The following is a 23,772-nucleotide window of genomic DNA, read 5'->3' on the forward strand; positions in this document are numbered from 1 at the left end:
CCACATCTCTTTCAAAGGAGACATCATAAGTAGCAGTTTGATTTATGTATCCTTCCAGTCTTCTTTCTGTGAATGCATATATGTGTATTAATTTGTGCATATAATTTTTAATAAACAGGATCATGTAATATATATTGTTACTTAATTTTTTTCCTCAGTGTATGTCTTAGAAGCTTTTAATACATACCAGGATTTATGTCTATGATTTAAATTGACTATATAGTATTAAATAATATTATCATAATTTACTTAACCATTTCCTTCTGCTGGACATCAATTTGTTTTCTTTGTCACTGTTAAAAACATCACTGCAAATCCATGCATTTATGCAGAGATTCCTTTATATTTCCTACATTTAGGATTGAAATGACTGAAAATTTTGAAAGCTTCTGCCAAATTTGTCTTCCTAAAAAGCTTTACAGACTTACGTTTCATTCAACTGGGAATGAAAATGTTCACTTACCCTGACCATTGCCAAATGATGTTGTGATTTTAAAATCGCTCCCAGGCTAATGGTTAATTTTTTTTTTTCAGTTTTAAAAGTTGTATTAAAATGGCATCTGGGATATTAAGCATCTTTTTGTTTGCTATCTACTTGTATTTCTCCATGAATTTCTCTAATTTGCCCATTTTTCTTGTGGAATTAAATAGCTTTGTTGATTTTCTTGAGCTCTTTATAGATTCTAGATATTAATCCTTTATCAATTGCATGATTTGGAAATATTTTCTAAAGAGCTCAAGAAACTCAATAACAAAACAAATAGTCCAGTTAAGAAATGGCCAAAAAGGACTTGAACAGGCATTTTTCAAAAGATGAAATTCAGATGGCCAACAGACACATGAAAAAATGCTTAGGATCACTAGACTTCAGGGAAATTCAAATAAAGACCACAGTAGGGATTTACCTTACCCCAGTTAGAATGGCTATCATACAGAAATCAAAAAACAGTAAAAGCTGGTGAGGATGTGAGGAAAAGGTACCCTGATCCACTTGTTGGTGGGAATGTAAACTAGAACAGCCATTGTGGAGGACAGTATGGGATTCCTCAGAAAGCTGAAAATAGATCTATCATACGTGACCCTGACATCCTGAAATCAGCACATGAAAGAGTGGTCTGTACCCCCATGTTTATTGCAGCTCAATTCACAATAGCTAAGATATGGAATCAACCTAGGTGCTCATCAACCAGTGACTGGGTAAAGAACAAATGGTGTAGATACACTATGGAATATTGTATTGTATTGAGCTGTAAAAAAGAATGAAATCCTGTCTTTTACAACAAAATGAATATAACTGGAAACCATTCTACTTTGTAAAATAAGCCAGTCCCAAAAAGACAAAATATAATGTTTTCCCTGTTCTGTGGTAGCTAATGGAATATAAAAAAAATGTGATGTATATGAGTAAAATTACCATTTTGAGAATTGATTATTGTTTACAGTCCATGTCTCTACTGTTGAGGAGCAGTGTTTTTATTCCTACTATTTGTTGAATTCTTTACTTAGTAGAGGATTAAGTTTAGGATTATAAAATAAACTGAAATTATGTGGTTGTAAAAATTAAAAGAAAGGATAAGAAAGGAAAGAGGAGGGAGGGTAGGAGTGTGGGCTGCAGGGAGGCAAGGGTGGGAAATATCCCCGTGCTCCTAAACCTGTATACATGAAGTGCATGAAATGTGTTCACCTTGTGTAAATTAAAAGAATCTTTTAGTATTGATTTGTAAGATTTTTCAAAAATGTGCTTTGCATGTAAATTTCTCTTTTTTTTAAAGATTTATTTATTTGTTTGAAAGAGTTCCAGTGTTGAGGAAGATAGAGCGAATGAGTGAACATTTGGACCATCTTCACTTTTCTTTTAAATGTTACATATATGTATTTTCCCTATCTTCTGCTTCTCTTTTTGACTTTGCTTATTGTATATTATGGAATGGAGATTTTTCATTTTGTGAAAATGTAAATCATTATCTTAATGGAATGAGTGGTTGGCGCCACGGCTCAATAGGCTAATCCTCCGCCTGCAGTGCTGGCACCCCGGGTTCTAGTCCCGGTCTGGGCGCTGGATTCTGTCCCGGTTGCTCCTCTTCCAGTCCAGCTCTCTGCTGTGGCCCGGGAGGGCAGTGGAGGATGGTCCAAGTCCTTGGGTCCTGGCTCCTGGCTTCGGATCAGCGCAGTACACTGGCTGCAGCGCGCCGGCCGCAGCGGCAGGAAGATCTTTCTCTCTGTGTCTCTCTCTCTCACTGTCCACTCTGCCTGTCAAGAAAAAAAAATGGGATGAGTGTTCTCTATAGCATTTAAGAATGGGTTCCCCGTGTAGAGTTATTTACATTTTTGGTACTTTATAATATTTCTTTAACTCCATTTTAGAATAAATGATGATCAGTTGATCCATCCCTTTGTGTTGTGCAGTCCATTCCTTTCTTCACTGATTGAAAGCCTCTTTGTTTTAGTCTGAACTTCCCTAAATAATATAAGCAAATCTGTGGGTGCTTCTGGACTGTATTCTGTTCATTTTGTTGTGGTTTTCTAATTTTACCAGTTGTGAGCTTCTGCTTGTAGCAATTTTTCATGTCTTGAAATCAGAGAGGACAAGAATGTTGTCCTTCATCTAGTTTCTTTTGCAGCTATTTGCTGTTTTTATTTATGGCTTTTCCCCTCTTTCTCTCTGTGAGCTATTATTTCTTAGTATTGCTCTAACCTTACTCTGTCCTCTTCTGATTGTTGCTGTTAAGTTACATGTGAACTAGGAAACAGATAATAGGCTGCTGGTATTTTAGATAAGCCAGTCCCTAAACCGAGGAAATGATGAATTCGTAAGAGAGTTGTTCATGGCGGAATGTTCATGCCTTAATACATAAAATTTATTACATGTTTCAGTATCTCAGAGGCCTGAAGTTTTTATGTTTCTAAGTTTTTGGCAATATTTTATATAGTCAGTGTTGCTGAATGTGTAATGTCTGTGTAGACATTCATGTATGCTAAAAATTATTTTAAGAGCAGAAACTATATTTAAATCACTTTATGGAACAACTTCATTTCTATCACTTTATCTTAATGAAAGTTGTCTGTAATAGGAAAGCAAAGAAAATATGACCAAGTCCATGCATTGCTTTGGGATTTTCTTTATTAACAATAGAGAATAAAATAAAAATACAAAAAGTAGATAGTTAAGGAGAATAAGCTTATTTTAAATCAACTGTAGGTAGATTCTGTTATGAGAGTAACATCTGTTACCATAGAGTTTGCTTTAGTGCATGATCAGCTGTGAAAAAAAAAAAAGGCTGGGACCTATTTTGTGCTTTTTAAAAGTAAGTATTAGTAGCTTTGAGCAGCTACAGCCTTTATTGTAACCGTACATGTGGAACTTAAAGTGGCCTTCTCTTTTTTACTGTAAAATTTATAGAATATCCTGCATCATGTGCTCAGGTAGAAAGCATGTAAGATAGAGAAGTAGGTATTCATAAAAATAAATTTTTTACAGTTTTTTGTTACATTTGTGTTAATCAAGTAAAATGAAGATGTGACATGCTTTTTAGAACTTTAAGATTTTGTCTTTCTTTAAAATATTGCTGGTACTATGAATATGTACATGTGTGATTGCATATTATTTAGGGAAATAATATTTTCCTTTCCTAAGGTGGATTATATAAGGGCTTCATGGATTGATTGCACTAAGATTTGGCATATCTGGGAGACAGAAAGGAACCTATACTTTTCTATACATTTCAAGCTTAGAGTGACACAGAGAACCAGAAGTGGAATAGTTGTCTATTATTGTTAGCATTTAGAGAGTTTATTCAGATCTCACTTGAGCAAGAAACATACCACTTTTGGTCTGGAATTTCTGTCTAGACTGGGATTTCTGTCTGGACTGAGATTCAGTAAATTGGTATATTATGTGTCAGCACCCACAAATAGATCCAGCCTACAGAAATATATATTGATTGGCCCACATCATGTTTTTAAGATATCCAGATTTAAGGCTTCTCCTAAAAAACTGGATGATTTGACAGGTGTAGCCCCATAGCACTCCATTGGTAGCGACTAGACAGATACATGCTTCTGGTTTGCCAGTGTCCATACCACTCTTTACCCTGATGTTTTATGAGTTGCCATTTATCACTACACATGTGTAGTTATCAACTTAGCTCATTTATGTTACCTTCCCAGTTTCTGAAAGTTTGGAATGTTTAATTTACAGTCTTCAGTAGACACTGCATTCTTTGTGTCTGCTGTAGCTAAAGCACAAATAAGTAGGTAACAGTCTAACATAGGACAAAATAAATTCTTTTTTTTCTGTAAGCATACTATATATTCATGTCTTTATAGTTTGCTCTTGCAAACTCCTTCCTGGTAACCACATGGCTAGAAGAGCCCCAAATACTGGATCCTCCATAGGCTCCCAGGTGTGTTAGCAGGAAGCTGCATCAGAAGTGGAGCAGCCAGAGTTTGAACTTGCGCTCCAACTGCTGCACAACACTGACCCCGTATTTTTTTTTCTTGTAACAGTTAGTCTACTCCTTGCTGAGTGATGCCTGCTCAGCTCAGCTTCCAGCACCTGGGCTTTTCCTTGATTACCGCTGTCTGTAATGTTTTTATTCATTCCAAGTTTTAGAACAATTTCTCTGACATTTAGATCTATTATAGTAAGAGATTTATGGTCAAATTCAATTAAAGAAAGGTTGTGTTCTTTGAAGTGGCATTTGATTAACTGTTTCTTAATGGGTCACAGTTTGTTTTTTAGAAAAATATATATATATATAGTTGTCGAAGACTAAGAACTGAATAACTTTAATACTTATTTATTTAATTTATTTGAAACACAGGAAGAGGGAGAATAGAGATCTTCCCTCCATTGGTTCACTGCCAAATGCCTGCAACAGCCGAGGCTGGGCCAGGCCAAAGCCTAGAACCCAGAATTCAGTCTGAGTCTGAACGTGGGTGGCAGGGGCCTAAGTCCTTGGGCTATCCCCTGCTTCCTCCCAGGGTGCACATTATTAAAAGGAAACTCAGATCGGGAGCAGAGCCAGGACTCAAATCCAAGCACTCTAACCATGGTTGTGGGCATCCAAGGACATTTTAATGCACTGTGCCACAATGTCCACTTCAGTCACTAATTTTTATTCCCTTAATTTTTTCCATCTGCCTTTGGACATTGAATTTAAATATTGTTTTCCTTGCTTTTTAGTTACAGATGAAGACACGGTAAAGAGGTATTTTGCCAAGTTTGAAGAAAAGTTTTTCCAAACCTGTGAAAAGGAACTTGCCAAAATCAACACATTTTATTCAGGTAAGTGGCCACAAGAAATGATTTCTGCTGCTAGGGAAGGAGAAATTGTTCCATGTGCCTGTTTAAACTTCTGATCAGCATTTTTAGGTTGAGGCTTCTTTTCCTACTTTTCCTACCCCTATTGCTCTTAAGGGCTGTTTTGTCATGGGAGCACATATGGCACCTAAAGGGTCAGATACCTGATTTTATCACTGCATCTAGTGCTGAATTACTGAGGTTTAGTTTATCCATTACATGATTTTTATACCTTTCAGTTGCCAGGAATGCTCATATCTGTCTCTAGAGCACTGTTCTATAGAGTGAGAACTACAGGAGGCCACTGGAGTCTGCAAAGAAAATATCAGAACTTCTATTGTTCTGTCTAGCTTTTTTTTTTAAAGATTTATTTTTTTAAAGATTTATTTATTTATTTGAAAGTCATTTACAGAGAGAGAAAGAGAGAGAGAAAGAGAGAGAGAGAAAGAGGTCATCGATCTGCTGGTTCACTCCCCAGTTGGTTGTAACAGGCAGAGCTGTGCCAATCTGAAGCCAGGAGCCAAGAGCCAGGAGCCAGGAGCCAGGAGCCAGGAGCCAGGAGCCAGGAGCCAGGAGCCAGGAGCCAGGAGCTTCTTCCGGATTTCCCACGCTGGTGCAGGGACCCAAGGACTTGGACCATCTTCTACTGCTTTCCCAGGCCATAGCAGAGAGCTGGATTGGAAGAGGAGCAGCCGGGACTAGAACCGGTGCCCATATGGGATGCCGGTGCCGCAGGCTGAGGCTTTACCCACTATGCCACAGCGCCAGCCCAAGATTTATTTATTTATTTGGAGGCAGAGTTACAGAGAGGCAGAAGTAGCGAAAGAAAGAGAGAGAGGGGGGTGGGGGTGGGGGGGAGGTTGGTCTTCCATCTGATGGTAAACTCCCCAAATGGCCGCAATGGCTGGAGCTGCGCCAATCTGGAGCCAGGAGCTTCTTCTGGGTCTCCCACGTGGGTGCAGGGGCCCAAAGGACTCCGGCCATCCTCCACTGCTTTCCCAGGCCATAGCAGAGAGCTGGATCGGATGTCGAGCGAACTGGTGCCCATGTGAGATGCTGGCACTGCAGGCAGCAGCTTTACCTGCTGTGCAACAGCGCTGGCCCCATGTCTCGCTCTTTTAAAAGGTTTCTTTTCTTTTTTTAAAAAGTCACACTGTTTATAACATTGATTACTAAAACAGTGCCCTCTTATGGAAAATTTTGTGAACTGTGCTCTAGAGTACTGCATTTGGCATCCTGTATTCAATGACACGTAGCTGATAATCAGAGAGTTTCATGACTATAGAATGAGAACAAAGTGAGTTAGATCCAGGGAAACATTTCATCTGACTCTGCAAACCCCTTCCACTATCCTTATTATGCTGTTGAATTTACAACCTAATACCTAGAGCACTTATTGGATGCGATATATTTATTTTGTAGTGTAATGGATTCAAAAAATTCATAATTGTATTTAATAGCAAAAATGAAGTAATATTATTTTTCTTGTATTTAGTATGCATATATTCCAGTTATTAGCATCCTATTAAATCTAAGGAGAATTTAATTTTCTTTTGTATCAACCATGATTGTAAAGAATATACCCTCATCTCTTGACAAAGACTTGGAAATGGCATACTCTTAGTACCATAGTCATAACCAAATACTGGAATGAGTTAGTCTAAGGATGAAAATTTTATTGCTTTGCTAGTTTTTTTTCCAAAGAATGATGGTTTCCCTAGCTTTCTACAACTTCTGAAAGGGGCTCATTAAGGTGTTCTTTCTTAGGGGTGTGTTGGAAGATGGGAGGTGGGAGATGCAGAGTGGTAAGAAGAGTAAACAGAAACTGCCAGGAACCTAACAGATGCTGAATCCAGCATTTTCTTAGCAACTATCAATCTTCCAAATCAGTATTTCAGCATATTTCTACAAATGTGGGTCATCTTCTAAGCCTCCAGAGTTTACAGAGCGTTTGTCCTCTGCCACTTGTACTTGGTGCATCTCCTAACCTGGTTGCTCACTGAGAACTCAGACTCTGGCTCCCAATCTAAATCTCTGCCTTCATTTTTATATAACCCTGGTTGACTTCATTTTCTGTGTGGACAATCTGTTTCAGTTTCATTTCCTCTCTACTTTTGCCACGTACCTGCTCCCCTCTAAAGTAATAAACCCTGGTGTTGACATTAAGCTTTTTACAGTCCTCCATGTTCGTGTCTGTTTTCCGGTCTCACAGAGCTCAGTCTCCTTAACTCTGCTTTGATTCCGGTGGATAGTGTCCCTCCAGAGTTAATTTATTCTCTTCAATCATTTTAACCATTCTGTCTCCTGTGCTTTTAATTCCTTCTCCTTCATTGCCTTATCTTGAAATTGCCAAGCAAACTCCCACCATTCTAGACTTTACCTTTTTTATGTCTACCCCCAGGACTCCTTAGGACACTAGCAGAACAGATTGAAACCATTATAAATTTCATTAGTGTACTCTTCTTTTTTTTTTTTTTTAAGATTTATTTATTTATTTATTTAAAAGTCAGAGTTACACAGAGAGAGGAGAGGCAGAGAGAGAGAGAGAGAGAAGTCTTCCATGGATGGTTCACTCCCCAGTTGGCCGCAATGGCCAGAGCTGCGCTGATCTGAAGCCAGGAGCCTCCTCCCGGTCTCCCACGTGGGTGCAGAGGACCAAAGACTTGGGCCATCTTCCACTGCTTTCCCAGGCTACAGCAGAGAGCTGGATCAGAAGAGGAGCAGCCCGGTCTTGAACATGTGCCCATATGGAATACTGGCACTTCAGGCCAGGGCATTAACCCGCCACAGCACAGGCCCTTCATTAGGGTATTCTTAACTGTGTCCTCAGAACTATCTGTTCGTCCTAATGAGTGTCCTTTTCTATGCTCTAAAGTGCTTCCTCTAAATATTGTGTACCATCCTGAATTCTCCATTCCTGCTGTCTTCAACGTGGTCATTATACCTCCTACTTTACAAATAAAATTAAAAGCCATCAACTCCTGGTTTTTTGTTTTGTTTTGTTTTGTTTTTGTTTTTTTGTTGTTGGTTTTTTTTTTTTTTTTTTTTTTGACAGGCAGTTAGACAGTGAGAGAGACAGACAGAGAGAAAGGTCTTTCTTCCGTTGGTTCATCCCGCAAATGGCTGCTATGGCCGGTGCTGTGCTGAACCAAAGTCAGGAGCCAGGTGCTTCTCCTGGTCTCCCATGCAGGTACAGGGCCCACGCACTTGGGCCATCCTCCACTGTCCTCCTGGGCCACAGCAGAGAGCTGGACTGGAAGAGGAGCAACCGGGACAGAACCCGTGCCCCAACTGAGACTAGAACCCGGGGTGCTGGTGCCGCAGGCGGAGGATTAGCCAAGGGAAAAATATACAGGAGATGTTATCAGATGGAGCCCCTTGCTCACACATACCGGATTAGTTACAAAAACACTAGATTGACTTTCTGAGAGAGAGCATTTATTTTTACTACAGTCCAATAGGAGAAAGAGACAGGTCGTGTCAAGACCCAGATCAGTCTCCCCTGTACAGAGAGAGGATTGGGAATTTATGGAGTTAGGGTAATTGGGGCAGAACTGGGTGAAACAAAGCAACAGAGCATGATAGGTGGAAAGGAAAGGGGTGGGAAATGTCCTTCGAGCATGAGCGTGTACCTTGACAAATCATGTCTTTATGTGTATATAGATGTTCAAAGGTGGCTGTAGAAACATCATCAGACCTGTGTCAGTTAGCATTCTAATGGACCACATGGTAACTGTGTGGCCAGTCTGAGCTGATTGGTGCAGGTTCCAGTTACAGGGCTGGTGGGAGCCTGTTCTGTCCAGTTTTCAGGGACCCTGAAAAGAGGACTCTGCAGTTTTTTTTTTTTTTTTTTCAGAAACAACTATGGATGATATTACAAGTTAGTATGCAACAGGTAGCAAAGAACTATTATGGGCTGTTAATATGTTAGGCAGGCACTGGAAGCTTGCTATTAAGCAAGGCGCCTGCGCGCGCAGGAGGGGTGTCTTTGTCCATGGTTTCAAAGGAATTGCAGTGTAGACAGAGAAGGCAACCGTGAGAAGGAAGAGGCTGCGATTAAGAGGGCATTTGAGATGGAAGGAACGTTTAGACTGAGAAAGCCTTTGACCGAAGATTATAGATGAAAATACATAAAATCAAGTTTATTAGTATTTTCCTTTTGTTTAAATTTTTTGTATAATAAATTGTATATATCTATGGGCTACAGTGTGATATTTCAGTACATGTATTTCATGGGTACCAATCAATCAAAACATTTCCCCTTGTTTGACATTTTAATAGGAGGCTTGGAACTTTTTATATTTGTTGATATATCTTCTGGATTATTATGAATTCCACTCTCCTCACTCTGCTGTGTAATGCTAGAAATGTATTTCTTGGATCTAACTCTGATTTGGTAGCCATTATCTAAACTCCTTCTGTCTTCCCCATCTCTTGCAACCTGTAGTAATCACCATTCTGTGTTTAGGTTGAGTCGTTCTTTTAGTTCCCACATTTGAGGGAGAATATACTATATTTGTCTTTCAGTGAATGCCTTATTTCACCTAACATGATATCCTCTCGATCTATCCATTTTGCTACTGATGACAGTATTTCTTTTTTTTTTTTTTATGGCTGAATAACATTCCATTGTGTATATATACCATATTTTCTTTTTGTTTATCCAATGATGGACACCTTGGTTGATTTCCATATTTTGGCTATTTTGAAAAGTGCTATTGAATTTTGGCTAATCTTGCTATTTGGAATAAACTTGGTGGAATGGATATGTCTTCGATTCCATGTCTTTTGGATATATACCTAGTATTGGGATTGCTGGATCATATGGTAGCTTTACTTCTAGTTTTTAAAGAAATTTTCATACTATTTTCCATCATAGCCTGTACTAATTTACATTCCCACCAACAGTGTATGTGAGTTCCTGTTTGTCCACATAGCATTTGTCACTCTGGGTCCGTTTTCTAATAACTATTTTAACGGGATATAATATTATCTCATTGTGGTTTTGATTTGCAGTTACCTGGTGGCTGGTGATAGTGAGCATTTTTTTTTTTTTTTTTGACAGGCAGAGTGGATAGTGAGAGAGAGAGACAGAGAGAAAGGTCTTCCTTTTGCCGTTGGTTCACCCTCCAATGGCCGCCGTGGCCGGCATGCTGCGGCCAGCGCACCGCGCTGATCTGAAGGCAGGAGTCAGGTGCTTCTCCTGGTCTCCCATGGGGTGCAGGGCCCAAGCACTTGGGCCATCCTCCACTGCCTTCCCGGGACACAGCAGAGAGCTGGCCTGGAAGAGGGGCAACCGGGACAGAATCCGGCGCCCCGACCGGGACTAGAACCCAGTGTGCCGGCGCCGCTAGGTGGAGGATCAGCCTATTGAGCTGCGGCGCCGGCCGATAGTGAGCATTTTTAAATATATTCGTTGTCTATTTATATTTCTCTTTTTGAGAACTGTCTATTCAGGTCCTTTCTCCATTTCTTAACTAGAATTTTAAATTATTATTCTGGATATTAATACTTTGTCAGACAAGTGGCTTGCAACTATTTTCTCTGTTGTACAGGAACTGCTGAGTTTGACATAATCCCTTTTGTATAATTGTGTTGTGGTTTTCTGTGCTTTTGGGGTCTTATCCAAAAAATTATTGTCTGCACCAGTGTCTTGAAGTGTTTTTCCTGTGTTTTCGTGTAGCAGTTTCATAGTTTTAGGTCTTTAATGTAGGTTCTTGATTCATCTTGAGTTGATTTTTGTATATGATGAGAGGTAGGGGTCTAATTTTATTCTTTTATAGATGTATACCCAGTATTGCTATTTATTAAAAAGACTATCCTTTCTTCAACATATGTTCTTGGCACCTTTGTCAAAAATCAGTTGGCTGTATCTACATGGATGAATTTCTGAGTTCCCTAATGACTTCCACTGATACATGTGTTGGTCTTTATGCCAGTACCATACTGTTTTAATTACTATACCTTTGTTGTATGTTTTGAAATTAAGTATTCTGATGCATCTTCCCCACCTGCTACTTCAGGATTACTTGGGCAATTCTTGAGTCTTTTGTGGTTATGAGTATTTTTTTTTTTTTTGCTGTGATGTTTTTTGGAAGGATCTTTAAGCCCAACTCTAAATGGATGATTTACATCATGAAGAATGGATAGGATGGATAGTATCTCCTTGGTTTCAAAGAAAAATAAATAGTAGTCAGCAGTAGATACTTATATATACTGTTAATATTTTTGAGGTACACTAAAATCTATACTGTGAATTAGTACGTGTATATGAGGGTACTTCAAAAAATTCATGGAAAATGGAATAAAAATGCAAGTTTATTTTGTTGCAAAAATTTTGAAATCCATTTCTGCAAGGCTATAAAGGAAATGTATAGACAATACATATTTTTTAAAACTGCATGAATTTCAATTTCTGAGTATGTTTGAGCATGTATGTGTGAATATACAATATATTTAAATAATAGAACTTTTTTCACAAGAAAGCATTTATTCTTATACTACTTGTAGTATATTCCTGTTTTCTATTTCTTTTTTTTTTAATTTTATTTTTATTTATTTGACAGGTAGAGTTTTAGACAGTGAGAGAGAGAGAGAGACAGAGAGAAAGGTCTTCCTTCCATTGGTTCACTCCCCAAATAGCTGCTATGGCCAGTGCTGCACCAATCTGAATCCAGGAGCCAGGTGTTTCCTCCTGGTCTCCTGTACGGTTGCAGGGCCCAAGCACTTGGGCCATCCTCCACTGCCCTCCTGGGCCACAGCAGAGAGCTGGACTGGAAGAGCAGCAATCGGGACTAGAACTCAGCCCCCATATGGGATGCTGGCACCGCAGGCGGAGGATAAACCAAGTGAGCCACGGCGCTGGCCCTCTATTTCTTTCTGATTTTTAATAAATACTGATTATGGTTCACTAATTGGTTTTAAAGTCCTGTATTTGGTTTTAACCCTCAGAATAAAAAAAAATGGTTTATTAGACTAGCTCACCTCTCAAAAGTCATCTTAGCCTGGCATTTGTTAACAAATGTGGGTGCTCTGTCTTAATGACTGCTCTGTGTGTTGGCAGGACTGTTAGGACGTGTCTCTGATGTCATCACAGAGTAGGTGCAGACTGAGAGTCTTCAGACTGCTTTTTGCGAGGTCAGGGAGTGCTGAGTAAACATGAAGACATGATTGACAGAAATAGAATCTGGCGCTCGTCTTAGACAGGATCGTTTTTCTCCTTACTTAGCTGCAGATTGTCTTGTAGACTGCAGTCCTCAGATACTAGGGCACATGGAAAACTATAAATAATACAGAGGTGAGTTCGCTTATCAGCTCACCTCTACCTACTTACATCTCACAAATTATGGAGTAGTTAAACATGGTCAATTTGTAAGGTAAACTCCTGACTGAAACCTGTAAATGCTTGAAATAAATTGCTGTAGTATTTTGTGTCTATGTCTAATCACACCAAAAACTCTGCAATGAAAATACTACTGTCTACAATTTACATTTGAATTTTTGAGCCTTTTTTTTACCATCCTTTTGACTTTATTTTTTGACTTTAATTTTAATTTCTAATTCATTTTTAAAAGATTCAGTGTGATTTGTAGGTACATTTCAAGACATAATGATATTCCCTTCCTCTTTTCTGCTCTCCTTCCCACTCTCCTTCCTTCTTCCTTTCTCTCTTTTTTTAAGTTTTTGAGATAACATATTTTAAATTCACATTACAGTAAAAAGGCTTGATACTTCACTGAATAAGGGGTTTAACATGTAAAAAGCAAAAAGACCTTAGTTTAGTGAGAATACAGACAACAGGTATAAACAATAATTGCATGGGAAAATGACCATTTCACTCATATACAGTAAATTTCAAAGTAATCACAGATCACTAAAACTATAGTAGTGTAACATTCTTAACCATTGCTTTGACAGAGATAAAAAACAAAGTTTTACAAAACTATATTTGCAGCAGTACTGATACACATAACCATTTCTTTCTTTCTTTTTTTTTTTTTTTAATTTTAGCTCCCACATATGAGGGAGAACATGTGATATTTGTCTTTCTGGGTCTGACTTATTTCATTCAACATGATGTCCTCTAGTTGCATGCATTTTGCTGCACATGATAGAATTTCCTTGTTTCTTATAGCTGAATAATATTCCCTCGTGTATATATGCCACATTTTCTTTATTCATTCATCTGATGATGAACACCTTGTTTGGTTCTGAGTTGTGGCTATTGTGAACAGTGCTGCTGTAAACGTGGTGGTGCAGGTATCTCTTTGATTCATTGTGTTCAAGTCTTTGGGTATGTACCCAGTAGTGGGATTGCTGGGTCATATGATGAGTCTATTTCTAGTTTTTAAAGAAATCTCCACACTGTTTTCCACTTTGCATGTCCACCAGCGGTGTAAAGCGTTCCCCTTTGGTACATCCTCATCAGCATTTGTTACTCTCCGCGTTTTGGATTTTAGCTATTCTGACAGGTGTGGTGATACTGAGAGCAGATTAATTTTCAGCCCTCTAGGATTCTACATGTTAGAAGGCAGAAGCTATTTCAGTATTCAGAAAAGTTGATACCAGCTATTTTATTGCTTTCTTTTTTATTATATATTTTTGTTTAGCAAGAAATTGGCAATTATTTAGATTTATGGGTAAAAATCTTTGAATATCTGAAGACCATGGGAGGAGAGAGGAAGTTTGAAAATGGGAGACCCTTTGTGGTAGAAACATTGCTAATACCTGTTGTAGAACCGGCGCTGTTGCTCACTAGGCTAATCCTCTGCCTGTGGCGCTGGCATCCCGGGTTCTAGTCCCAGTCGGGGCACTGGATTCTGTCCTGGTTGCCCCTCTTCCAGGCCAGCTCTCTGCTGTGGCCCGGGAGGGTAGTGGAGGATGGCCCAAGTGCTTGGGCCCTGCACCCACATGGGAGACCAGAAAGAAGCATCTGGCTCCTGGCTTCGGATCAGCATGGTGCGCCGGCCATTGCAGCCATTTGGTGATGAACCAACAGAAAAGGAAGACCTTTCTCTCTGTCTCTCTCTCTCTCACTGCCTACTCTGCCTGTAAAAAACAAAACAAAACAAAACAAAACAAAAACATTGTTGTAGAAGATTACTAGGTCTCTAGTATTTGGGACTTAAAATTTCAAGTGGTAAGAATTCCAAAGAAAAACAGTGTTAACAAATGGATGTAAACTAACAAAATTAAGTACCTTGAATCATCTATGATGGGTTGATGTTTTTTTTCATGTTTTTTGATGTTTTATTTATTTTCACTACGTGGAAGGCAGAGTTACAGAGATGAGAAAGAGAAAGAGAAAAGAGAGAGCGAGCGAGCACGCGAATGAGCTTCCATCCGCTGGTTCATTCCTCAAATGCCTACGATAGCCAGGATGGGGTCAGGCCAAGGCCAGGAGTCAGGAACTCCGTCTGGGTCTTCCATTTAGGTGATGGGGCCCAAGCACCTGAGCTCTCATCTGCTGCCTCCCATGCATTAGCAGGAAAGATCAGAGTGGAAGGGCCAGGACTCAATGGAACGTGGGCATTGCAACATTGCACATTAAACCATTGTCACCAAAACGCCCAACTCTGGGTCAGCGTTCTTATAAACTTACTTTGTATTCCAAATAACACTGAAACATGAATGACCAGAAAGATCTTTTACCTGTTCGTTTGTTTAACAAACATGTTTTGAGCATGCTGCAAATTCTGTTCAATTTATGATGGGGGTTACTTCCCCATAAACCCATCATACGTTGAAAATATAATTAAGTCATAGCTTAGTCCTACCCACCTTGAATGTGCACAGAGCACTTACTTTATCCTACAGTTGGGCAAAATCATTTGTTACGAAGTTTATTTAATAATCAAGTGTTGAATGTCTGATAGCGTTTTGGGATAGAAATATTCAATAAATTATGACAACACTAGGCATTGTTTAACTTTATGTTGGTGTGCCAAACTGGGAGCTGTTGTTCCCTGCCAACATCAAGTATTACAAGAGAGAGTATTGTACTATATTTCAGTAGCCCAGGAAAACATCAAAATTGAAAAACGATGGGGCTGGCATTGTGGCATAGTAGGTTAACCCTCTGCCTGTGGCACCAGCGTCCCATGTGGGTGCCAGTTTGAGTCCTGGTTGTCCACTTCTGGTACAGCTTCCTGCTAACCAGCCTGGGAAAGCAGTAGAAGATGGCCCAAGTACTTGGGCCCCTGCACCCGCGTGGGAGACCTGGAAGAAGCTTTGATCTCTTGGCTTTGGCCTGGCCCGGCCTCGGCTATTGTGGCCATTGGGGGAGTGAATCAGTGGATGGAAGATCTCCCTCTTCTTCTGTCTCTCCACCTCTCAATGTAACTCTGCCTCTCAATTAAATAAACAATTATTCTACTGTATGCATATCGCTTTAGCACATTGTAAAATTAAAAAATCATAAGTCAAACCATCATAAGTTGGGGACTGCTTTACATGCAAGCTCTTTGTGAGACAAAGATGAAGGTGATACTCTATACAAAAATTTGTAAGAAGATGTTAATAACAGTATTATTTATATACTTAATAATTAGAAGCAAAATATCAGATATCCACTAGCTGATGAATATTTAAACAAAATATGTATATATATATGATGAAATATTATTTAGCAAATAAGAACAAATAGCATACTTATGTTATGCTATAAGTTGGATAAACCTCAAAGTCATTTTGCTAAGTTAAAGCAGCCAGACACAAAAGACTACAAAGTGTATGTTTCCTATATATGAAATGTTCAAAAAAGGCCAAATCTATAGAGATAAGAAAATTATCAGTGTTTGCCTTGGGTAGGGAGGTGGAAGGAAGTGGCACAATGGAAGTATTTGGGGTGATGGAAATGTTATAAAATTGAATTTTGGTGATGATTGCACAACTCAATAAATTTACCAAAAATCAGTGAGTTGTATATTTACAGTCAACAAATTCTGTTTTATAAATTATAATTCAAAGAGTGTGTTAAAATAATTTTTTATAAAAAACACAAAGTTTACAAAATCATTGCATTCAGAGGTCAAAGTTTAAGCAAACATATAAACAAAAAGTTGAAGTCTAAGTTGTGCTCCTGATTCCAGCCTCCTGCTGATGTTCTTGGGAGGCAGCAGTTATGGCTCAAGCCATGCATCCCTGCCACCCACGTGGAGACCTGCATTGAATTCCTAGCTCCTGGCGTCATCCTGCCTCAGCTCCAGCCATTGAGGGTATTTGGAGAGTGAACCATCGTGGGAAGTAGGCTCTCTGTCTGTCTCTGTCTCTTTCTCCCTCTCAAATAAATAAACAAATAAATAACATTCTGGCAGACAAGAGGTGTTAGGAAAGAAGGACTTTATATAGATAGCATTGATTGAGATTAACCTTGCATAATGAATAAGGAGTTTGCCAGATGAAAAGTAATTTATATTTTGATTCATTGCTGGCACATAGAAGTAACAAATCCTTCTTTCTTTTCGCATCTTGGACTTCTTTTTTTTAAATTTATTTTATTATATTTGAAAGGAAGAGTTACTGGAAGGGAGGATGAGAGAGAAAAGGAGAGTGGGAGAGAATTAATGAATTTTCATCTGCTGGTTCACTCTCCAAATAGCCGCAACAGCTAGGGCTAGGCCATGCCCAGTAGGAGCCTGGAACTCCATCAGGACCATCTACTTGGGTGGCAAGGGCCCAAACACTTGGCCATCTTCTGCTGGCCTCCCAGGCTTAACAGCAGGGAGCTGGATCAGAAGTGGAGTAGCCAGTACTTGAATCAGCGCTCATATGGGATGCCAGATCCCAGGCAGCAGCTTAACCCACTGTGTGACCATGCCAGCCATTTGTTTCTTGGACTTCTTCCTTTTCTTTTTCTCAAAGGTTTATTTTTATTTATTTGAAAGGCACAGTTGGAGAGAGCTTTCATCTTTTGGTTTACTCCCTAAATGGCCACAATGGCTGGGGCTGAGATAGACTGAAGCCAGGACCCAGGAGCTTCTTCCAGGCCTCCCTTGTGGGTAGAGTGGCCCTCTGCTGTTTTCCTAGACACATCAGCAGGGAGCTGGAGCGCAAGAGGAGCAGATTGAACTCCAGCCAGCACCCATGTGGGATGCGGGTGTCGCGGACGATGCTTTACCCACTGTACCACAATGCTAGCCCCTCTTGGACTTCTTTTCCTTTAAATATACATGTCATGAGAAATACAAATGTATTGACAATTCCAACTGAGGAAAATAAATAATTAGCAATTCATGTATTAATTCTTCAACAGGTTTGTCATTCACATACATTAGTATGATATTCAGGCTCTGTTAATTAATTAGAGTAATTTATGGTTGACCTTGGATAAGTTCTTGTAGTCTTTCATTATATATATTAGTGCATACTGTATATGTCATTTTTTCAAATGGCTACTAAATGGTTAGGACATAAATACTTTAGTGATTTTATCTAACTACATAAGAAACAGAAGGATTAAGAGTTTCTTTTGGCTTGAGAGCGTCATGAAAAAATTACCAAGACACTCAGTGTACCATGAATCCAGAAAAAAACTAGAAGTTATATACTGTTTTTCATCATGAGGATGAGATGGACACATTTGCAATGGAAATACTTAATTGTATGAAAATAAATGAGATTTAAAAACATCTTAATTGCTGTTTCTTACAATATGAAAGACTATAAAGAAATTCCAACAGACTCTCACTTCAATACACAGAAGTGCTGTATAAAACATGCAGAATAAACAGGCAAATTGTAAAAAGTATTTTTATGAATACTAAAGGCATAAAAGAAGGTACCAGAACCATAAGCCACTCTGTTCAGAGTAGACAGATGAGTTAAATGGGTGAGCAATCAGCATCCCTTTGTTTTTCTTGTCTATAGGAGTAGCACTAACCCTTGACGTTTTATCTCTTTTTTCAGCTTAATGTTTTATTTATTTTTAGATAACATTTTACATTTATGTTATAGTCAAACACTTAATGCTCCACTACATATTTTTAATTTACATTATAGTCTAAGGCTTAAATGCTGCACTAAATAGTTCAGCAAACAAAAAGTAAAATGGCGTGGTGCGGCAGGAAAATAGACAAGGGCTGTAACGATGATCAGATGAAAAGACGTTCAACCTAACTCCCAGGATGTAAGCGTTCAGATAGTCACAGCATCATCAAAACTAGTGGTAACAGTTCCTAACAGTTTGACAGATATTTAAAGCAAAGTTTGATGAAATATTGTATTTACTGCAAACTGATACACACAGCATTTCTTTTTTTGTTTTGCTTTCTTTTTAAAATTTTAGTTCCCAAATATAAAGTAGAATGTGGTATTTGTCTGTGTCTGACTTTTTCATTCAACATGATGTCCTCTATTTCCAGCCATTTTGTTGCAGATGATAGAATTTCATTCTTTTTTAATAGCTGAATAATATTCTATTGTGTTTTTTCTCTCCGTTCATCTGATAATGCAAACCTTGGTGGCTTTTATATTTTGTCTGTTGTCAGTGATGCTATAATAAACATAGTGAAGCAGGTAACTTTGATACAATGAGTTCATGTCTTTTGGGTGTTTGGCCAGTAGTGAGTTTGCTGAATCATGTGGAAGATCTATATCTAAGGTGTTTTTTTGTTTGTTTGTTTGTTTTTTGTTTTAAACATGTAGAGTTAGACAGTGAGAGAGAGAGAGACAGAGAGAAAGGTCTTCCTTCCGTTGGTTCTCCCCCGAAATGGCCACTACGGCCTGCGTGCTGCGCTGATCCGAAGCCAGGAGCCGGGTGCTTCCTCCTGGTCTCCCATGCGGGTGCAGGGCCCAAGCACTTGGGCCATCCTCCACTGCCTTCCTGGGCCACAGCAGAGAGCTGGACTGGAAGAGGAACAACCAGAACAGAATCTGGTGCCCCAACCAGGACTAGAACCTGGGGTGCCAGCGCCGCAGGCAGACAATTAGCCTAGTGAGCTGCAGTGCTGCCCCCCCCCTTTTTTTTAAAGATTTATTTATTTGAAAGTCTGAGTTAGAGAGAGAAAGAGAGAGAGAGAGAGTCTTCCATCCACTGGTTCATTCCCCAAATGCCCATAACAGTCAGAGCAGGGCCAGGCTGAAGCCAGAGCTGGGCTTTCTGCTGGTTTCCCACGTGGGTGACAGGTGCCGAAATACCAGGGCCATCTTCTACTGCTTTCCCAGGCCATCAGCAGGGAGCTGGAGTGGAAGTGGAGCAGCCAGGAATCAAATTGGTACCCCATCTGGGATGCTGGCATTAGGTGGCAGCTTAACCCACTATGCCACAGTGCTCACCCTATCTAGTTTTTAAAGAAATCTCCATGCTGTTTGCCACAGTGGCTTCACTAAGTTGCTTTCCTACCAACAGTGTATTAGAGTTCGCCCTTCTTAACATCCTTGCCAACATTTTGTTCTCTGTCTCCTAGATAACAGCCATTCTGATAGGGATAAAGTAATACGTCATTGTGATTTTGATGTGCTGCAGTTTTATCTTGATAGATGTTCTGGGAACTTCCACTTAGCCTTTTGTATTGTAGTGTTCCTCACCTCTGGGTTAGGATCGTTGTAGATTCTACCAGTGGTCCAGTATGTCTATCCCAATTATTTGTTCTGGACTTGAGAAAGTAATTGTAGAGTAGGCCTGTGAATCCATTACATCAAACCTGAGCTGATACTCCATCTGTCACGTGAACACTGTAAATATGAAGTTTGACTTGACCACGGTGGTATTTGTAGACTCCAGAAGTTTGTGTCGCTTCAGAGCTGTAGTAGGCATGATTCTAAGGTCACCTCCAAAGTCCTTTCCTCATGCTATTATACACGATTTTTCTCCCAGTTATTCAGTGAAGCACTAACCTACATTCTCACTATGTAATTAAGGTCTCCAATCAGTTGACTTTAAGAAAGAGAGATTAACTTATGAAGATTCTTGGTAAGGAACTGAGCTAATCCTCGGGGAAAGAGATTCAAAGAAGGAGAAGGACTTGACATGAGGAAGTTTTTCCACTGCTCTCTGTGAAGATGGAGAAGGCCACAAGTGGTCTCTAGGAGCTAAAAGCAGACCCCAGATGACATCTGATAAGGAAGTGGGGACCTCAAGCTTATAGCTACAAAGAGCTGAGTTCTGATATACCCATGTGACCTTGCAAGAGAAACCCAAGCTCCAGATTAGAAGGCATCCCAGGTGACACCTTGACTTTAGCCATTTGAGAGCCCAACAGAGAGCCTAGCCACGCCAACCTTAGGTTTCTAATGTACACAGCTGTGGCTAATAAGCAGGGTTGAAGCCACTAAGTTTGTATTTTGTGTGCAGCAGTATACAAAATCCAGTATCTAATAATGCTTGAAAAGTCTGGAGAGTCCCTGTACCCCAGTGCTCAGCCATCCTGATAAATGGCCACCAGGCTCTTGAGGAAGCATTGGAAAAACATTTACAGCATATACTTGTGGCAGTGCTGCAAAACCATCCACAAGGGAGCTTGGTATGTGCGTCATTCGATTTTCTAGGAATGTGGAAATTAGATGAGAGGTTGTCACTCTTCCATTGTGGTGACTAAAATCAAGTGTTTGGTCACTTTGTCATTTACACCAGTCAAGCAGTATTCTGATAGGTTGCCCATTTATTTCATAGCCTGATCAGTGAACCTCAGTTGAAGTCTCTGTGGGTTAAAACATGTGATGCTAGACTGAGATCTGTGCCCTTTGTAGTAAGTGCACCCACCTTGTTTCGATGGTTAAGTGCTGCGATCTGACCCTTTTGTTCGAGGGTCTTTTCATCTCCACTGAAATCACAAAATCCATCGTAGTGAATAGCATCACATGGCCAGTTCAGGTCTGCAGTGGAGAGCGAACAGCTTTTCAAGACGCAGGTGTTTTCCTCACTGATGTTCATTTTTGTATGAACTAATGAAGGGAGTGTTTTCTGGGCCTCAGGAATGCTGGTGGCTTTGGAGGTGGGAAAGGAAAAGGGTGAGAGTGGTGTCCAGGAGCTAAAAGCCGACTGCAGATATCTGGACCTACAACAGTTCATGACACTCATTTGGAAACAAGATTGGAAACATGATTTTGGTTTTGATTAAAATTTCAAGTCATATGAGATTATAATAAAGAAATAAAGAGATTCTGAAAGGTAAGAAAATGATAGTCATGTAATGATGGATAGAGATGAATCTTGATTGGAAGCATCCTGTAGAAATAATTTCTCTAGGGGCTGGAGCTGTAGTGTAGTGAGTTAAGCTGCCCCTTGTGACACTGGCATCCCATAATGGAGTATTGGTTTAAATCTGGTAGGAGATGATGGTGAGGGAGATTGGAATAGAGTTCCTGGATCCTAGTTTTCTCCTGGCCCAGACATGGCTGTTCCAGCCATTTGGAGAGTGAACCAGTAGATGGAAGATTGGTATCTCCCTCTCTTTCTGTGTCTTTTTCTTGCCTTTTATCTAGAGTTCTGCCTTTCAAATAAATAAATTTTTAAAAATAATTTCACTAAGAAAAAGCAAGCAGTGAATCACGAAGAAGTAATGCCAGACAGGACAAAAATACTAAAGATAAAATAGTATAATATAACCACATACAAAACAAGGAATGGGAGAACATCAAGAAAGAATGAGCTGTTAATGCTTTGTCATTGTATCAGTTTTTTGGGTGCTGTATTTTTTTTTTATTTTACATTTCTTTTTTTTTACTTTTTTTTTTTTTTTTTTTTTTTTTTTTTTTTTTTTTTTTGCCAGGCAGAGTTAGACAGTGAGAGAGAGAGGCAGAGAGAGAGAGTTATAGACAGTGAGAGAGAGACAGAGAGAAAGGTCTTCCTTCCGTTGGTTCACTCCCCTAATGGCTGCTACGGCCGATGCTGTGCTGATCCGAAGCCAGAAGCCGGGTACTTCCTCCCAGTCTCCCATGCAGGTGCAGGGACCCAAGCACTTGGGCCAGCCTCCACTGCCCTCCTGGGCCACAGCAGAGAGCTGGACTGAAAGAGGAGCAACTGGGACAGAATCCAGCTCCCCAACTGGGACTAGAACCCGGTGTGCTGGCGCCACAGGTGAAGGATTAGCTAAGTGAGCCACAGCACTGGCCTCACTTGACATTTTCTATGCTTCATTTTTATTTTTTCTTTACTACACTTTAGGAGAGAGTTGATATTATCTTTATTTCATCAACGAAAGACTCTAAATGGTTTACAGAAAAACGAAGTTAAAATCATTCAATGAACTAATGAGGCAAAAAAGGAGCCCAAATTTGCCTGGTTCCAGTGTACCACATTGTGACCATGAAAGAGAAGTTTTTTAAAGCACAGTCATCCCTCTGTATCCCTGAGTTCCACATGTCTGGATTCAACCAACTATAGATTGTGAATGTTTGGGATAAAAATGGTGTTGATATTAAACATGCATAGACATTTTTTTCATTGTCATTATTCCCTAAATAACACAGTGTAACAAATATTTACATAGCATTCATATTTTGGTAGATACTGTAAGTAATCTAGAGTATACAGGAGGATGTGCATAGATTGCAGGCAGATACTATGCCATTTTATGTAAGGGATTTTAGCATCTATAGGTTTTGCATCCTGGAGTCAATCCCCCATGGATACAAAGGAACCACTATTGCAAGTCCTGCAAAAGTTCACAGAAAAATGGAATTTAGATAAATTTATTTTGATTCAAAAAATTTTGAAAGACCTGCATGGCGTTTTAATAGTATATATTCATTTTCCATGATCTTTTTGCAGACCCCTTGTATAAGTACAATAGAAATACATAAGTATTCAGGTATACTTAGTATTTGTAGATAAAAATATTTGCTAATCTTTTTTTCTTGTAACATGTGCATTGGAGAAATAATAAAATGGAGTGAGAGATACAGCGAACTAAAAATTTAAACCCCAATTCTAATCTTGTTTCTGTACTAAGGTGTATAATTTTTTTTTATTTGACATGTAGAGTTATAGACAGTGAGAGAGAGAGAGACAGAGAATAAGGTCTTCCTTCCGTTGGTTCACTCCCCAAATGGCTGCCACGGCCAGCACTGCACCGATCTGAAACCAGGAGCCAGGTGCTTCTTCCTGGTCTCCCATGTGGGTGCAGGGGCCCAGTCACCCAGGCCATCCTCTACTGCCCTCCCGGGCCACAGCAGAGAGCTGGACTGGAAGAGGAGCAACTGGGACTAGAACCCGGTGCCCACACGGGATGCTGGCGCCGCAGGTGTAGGATTAACCGAGTGAGCCATGGTGCCGGCCCTACTAAGGTGTATAATTAAAAATGTTTAGGGGGCTGACACTGTGGCGTAGCTGGTAAAGCCGCTGCTTGCAGTGTAGGCCTCCCATATGGGTGCCGGTTCAAATCCTAGCTGCTCCACTTTCAATCCATTTCTCTGCTATGGCCTGGGAAAGCAGTAGAAGATGAGCCAAGTCCTTGGGCCCCTGCACCTGCATGAGAGACTTGGAAGGAGCTCCTCGTTCCTGGCTTTGGCTCAGTGCAACTCTGGCCATT

General features: G+C 39.8%; 1 protein-coding gene across 2 annotated transcripts in view; it reads left to right on the forward strand.

Moving 5' to 3' along the window:
• The window catches only part of XPR1 (xenotropic and polytropic retrovirus receptor 1), a 226,748-nt gene that overhangs the window by 108,252 nt on the left and 94,724 nt on the right, over nucleotides 1-23,772 (forward strand). For both annotated transcript variants that reach the window (XM_051857042.3, XM_089299467.1), the window contains one exon: nucleotides 5,186-5,287. In XM_051857042.3, coding sequence (XP_051713002.2) covers nucleotides 5,186-5,287 — 102 coding nt within the window. The remainder of the gene's footprint in view (nucleotides 1-5,185; nucleotides 5,288-23,772) is intronic.

The sequence above is a fragment of the Oryctolagus cuniculus genome, chromosome 7, assembly GCF_051225735.1.
Source record: "Oryctolagus cuniculus isolate XC-2025 breed Fujian yellow rabbit chromosome 7, ASM5122573v1, whole genome shotgun sequence".
Lineage (NCBI taxonomy): Eukaryota > Metazoa > Chordata > Mammalia > Lagomorpha > Leporidae > Oryctolagus > Oryctolagus cuniculus.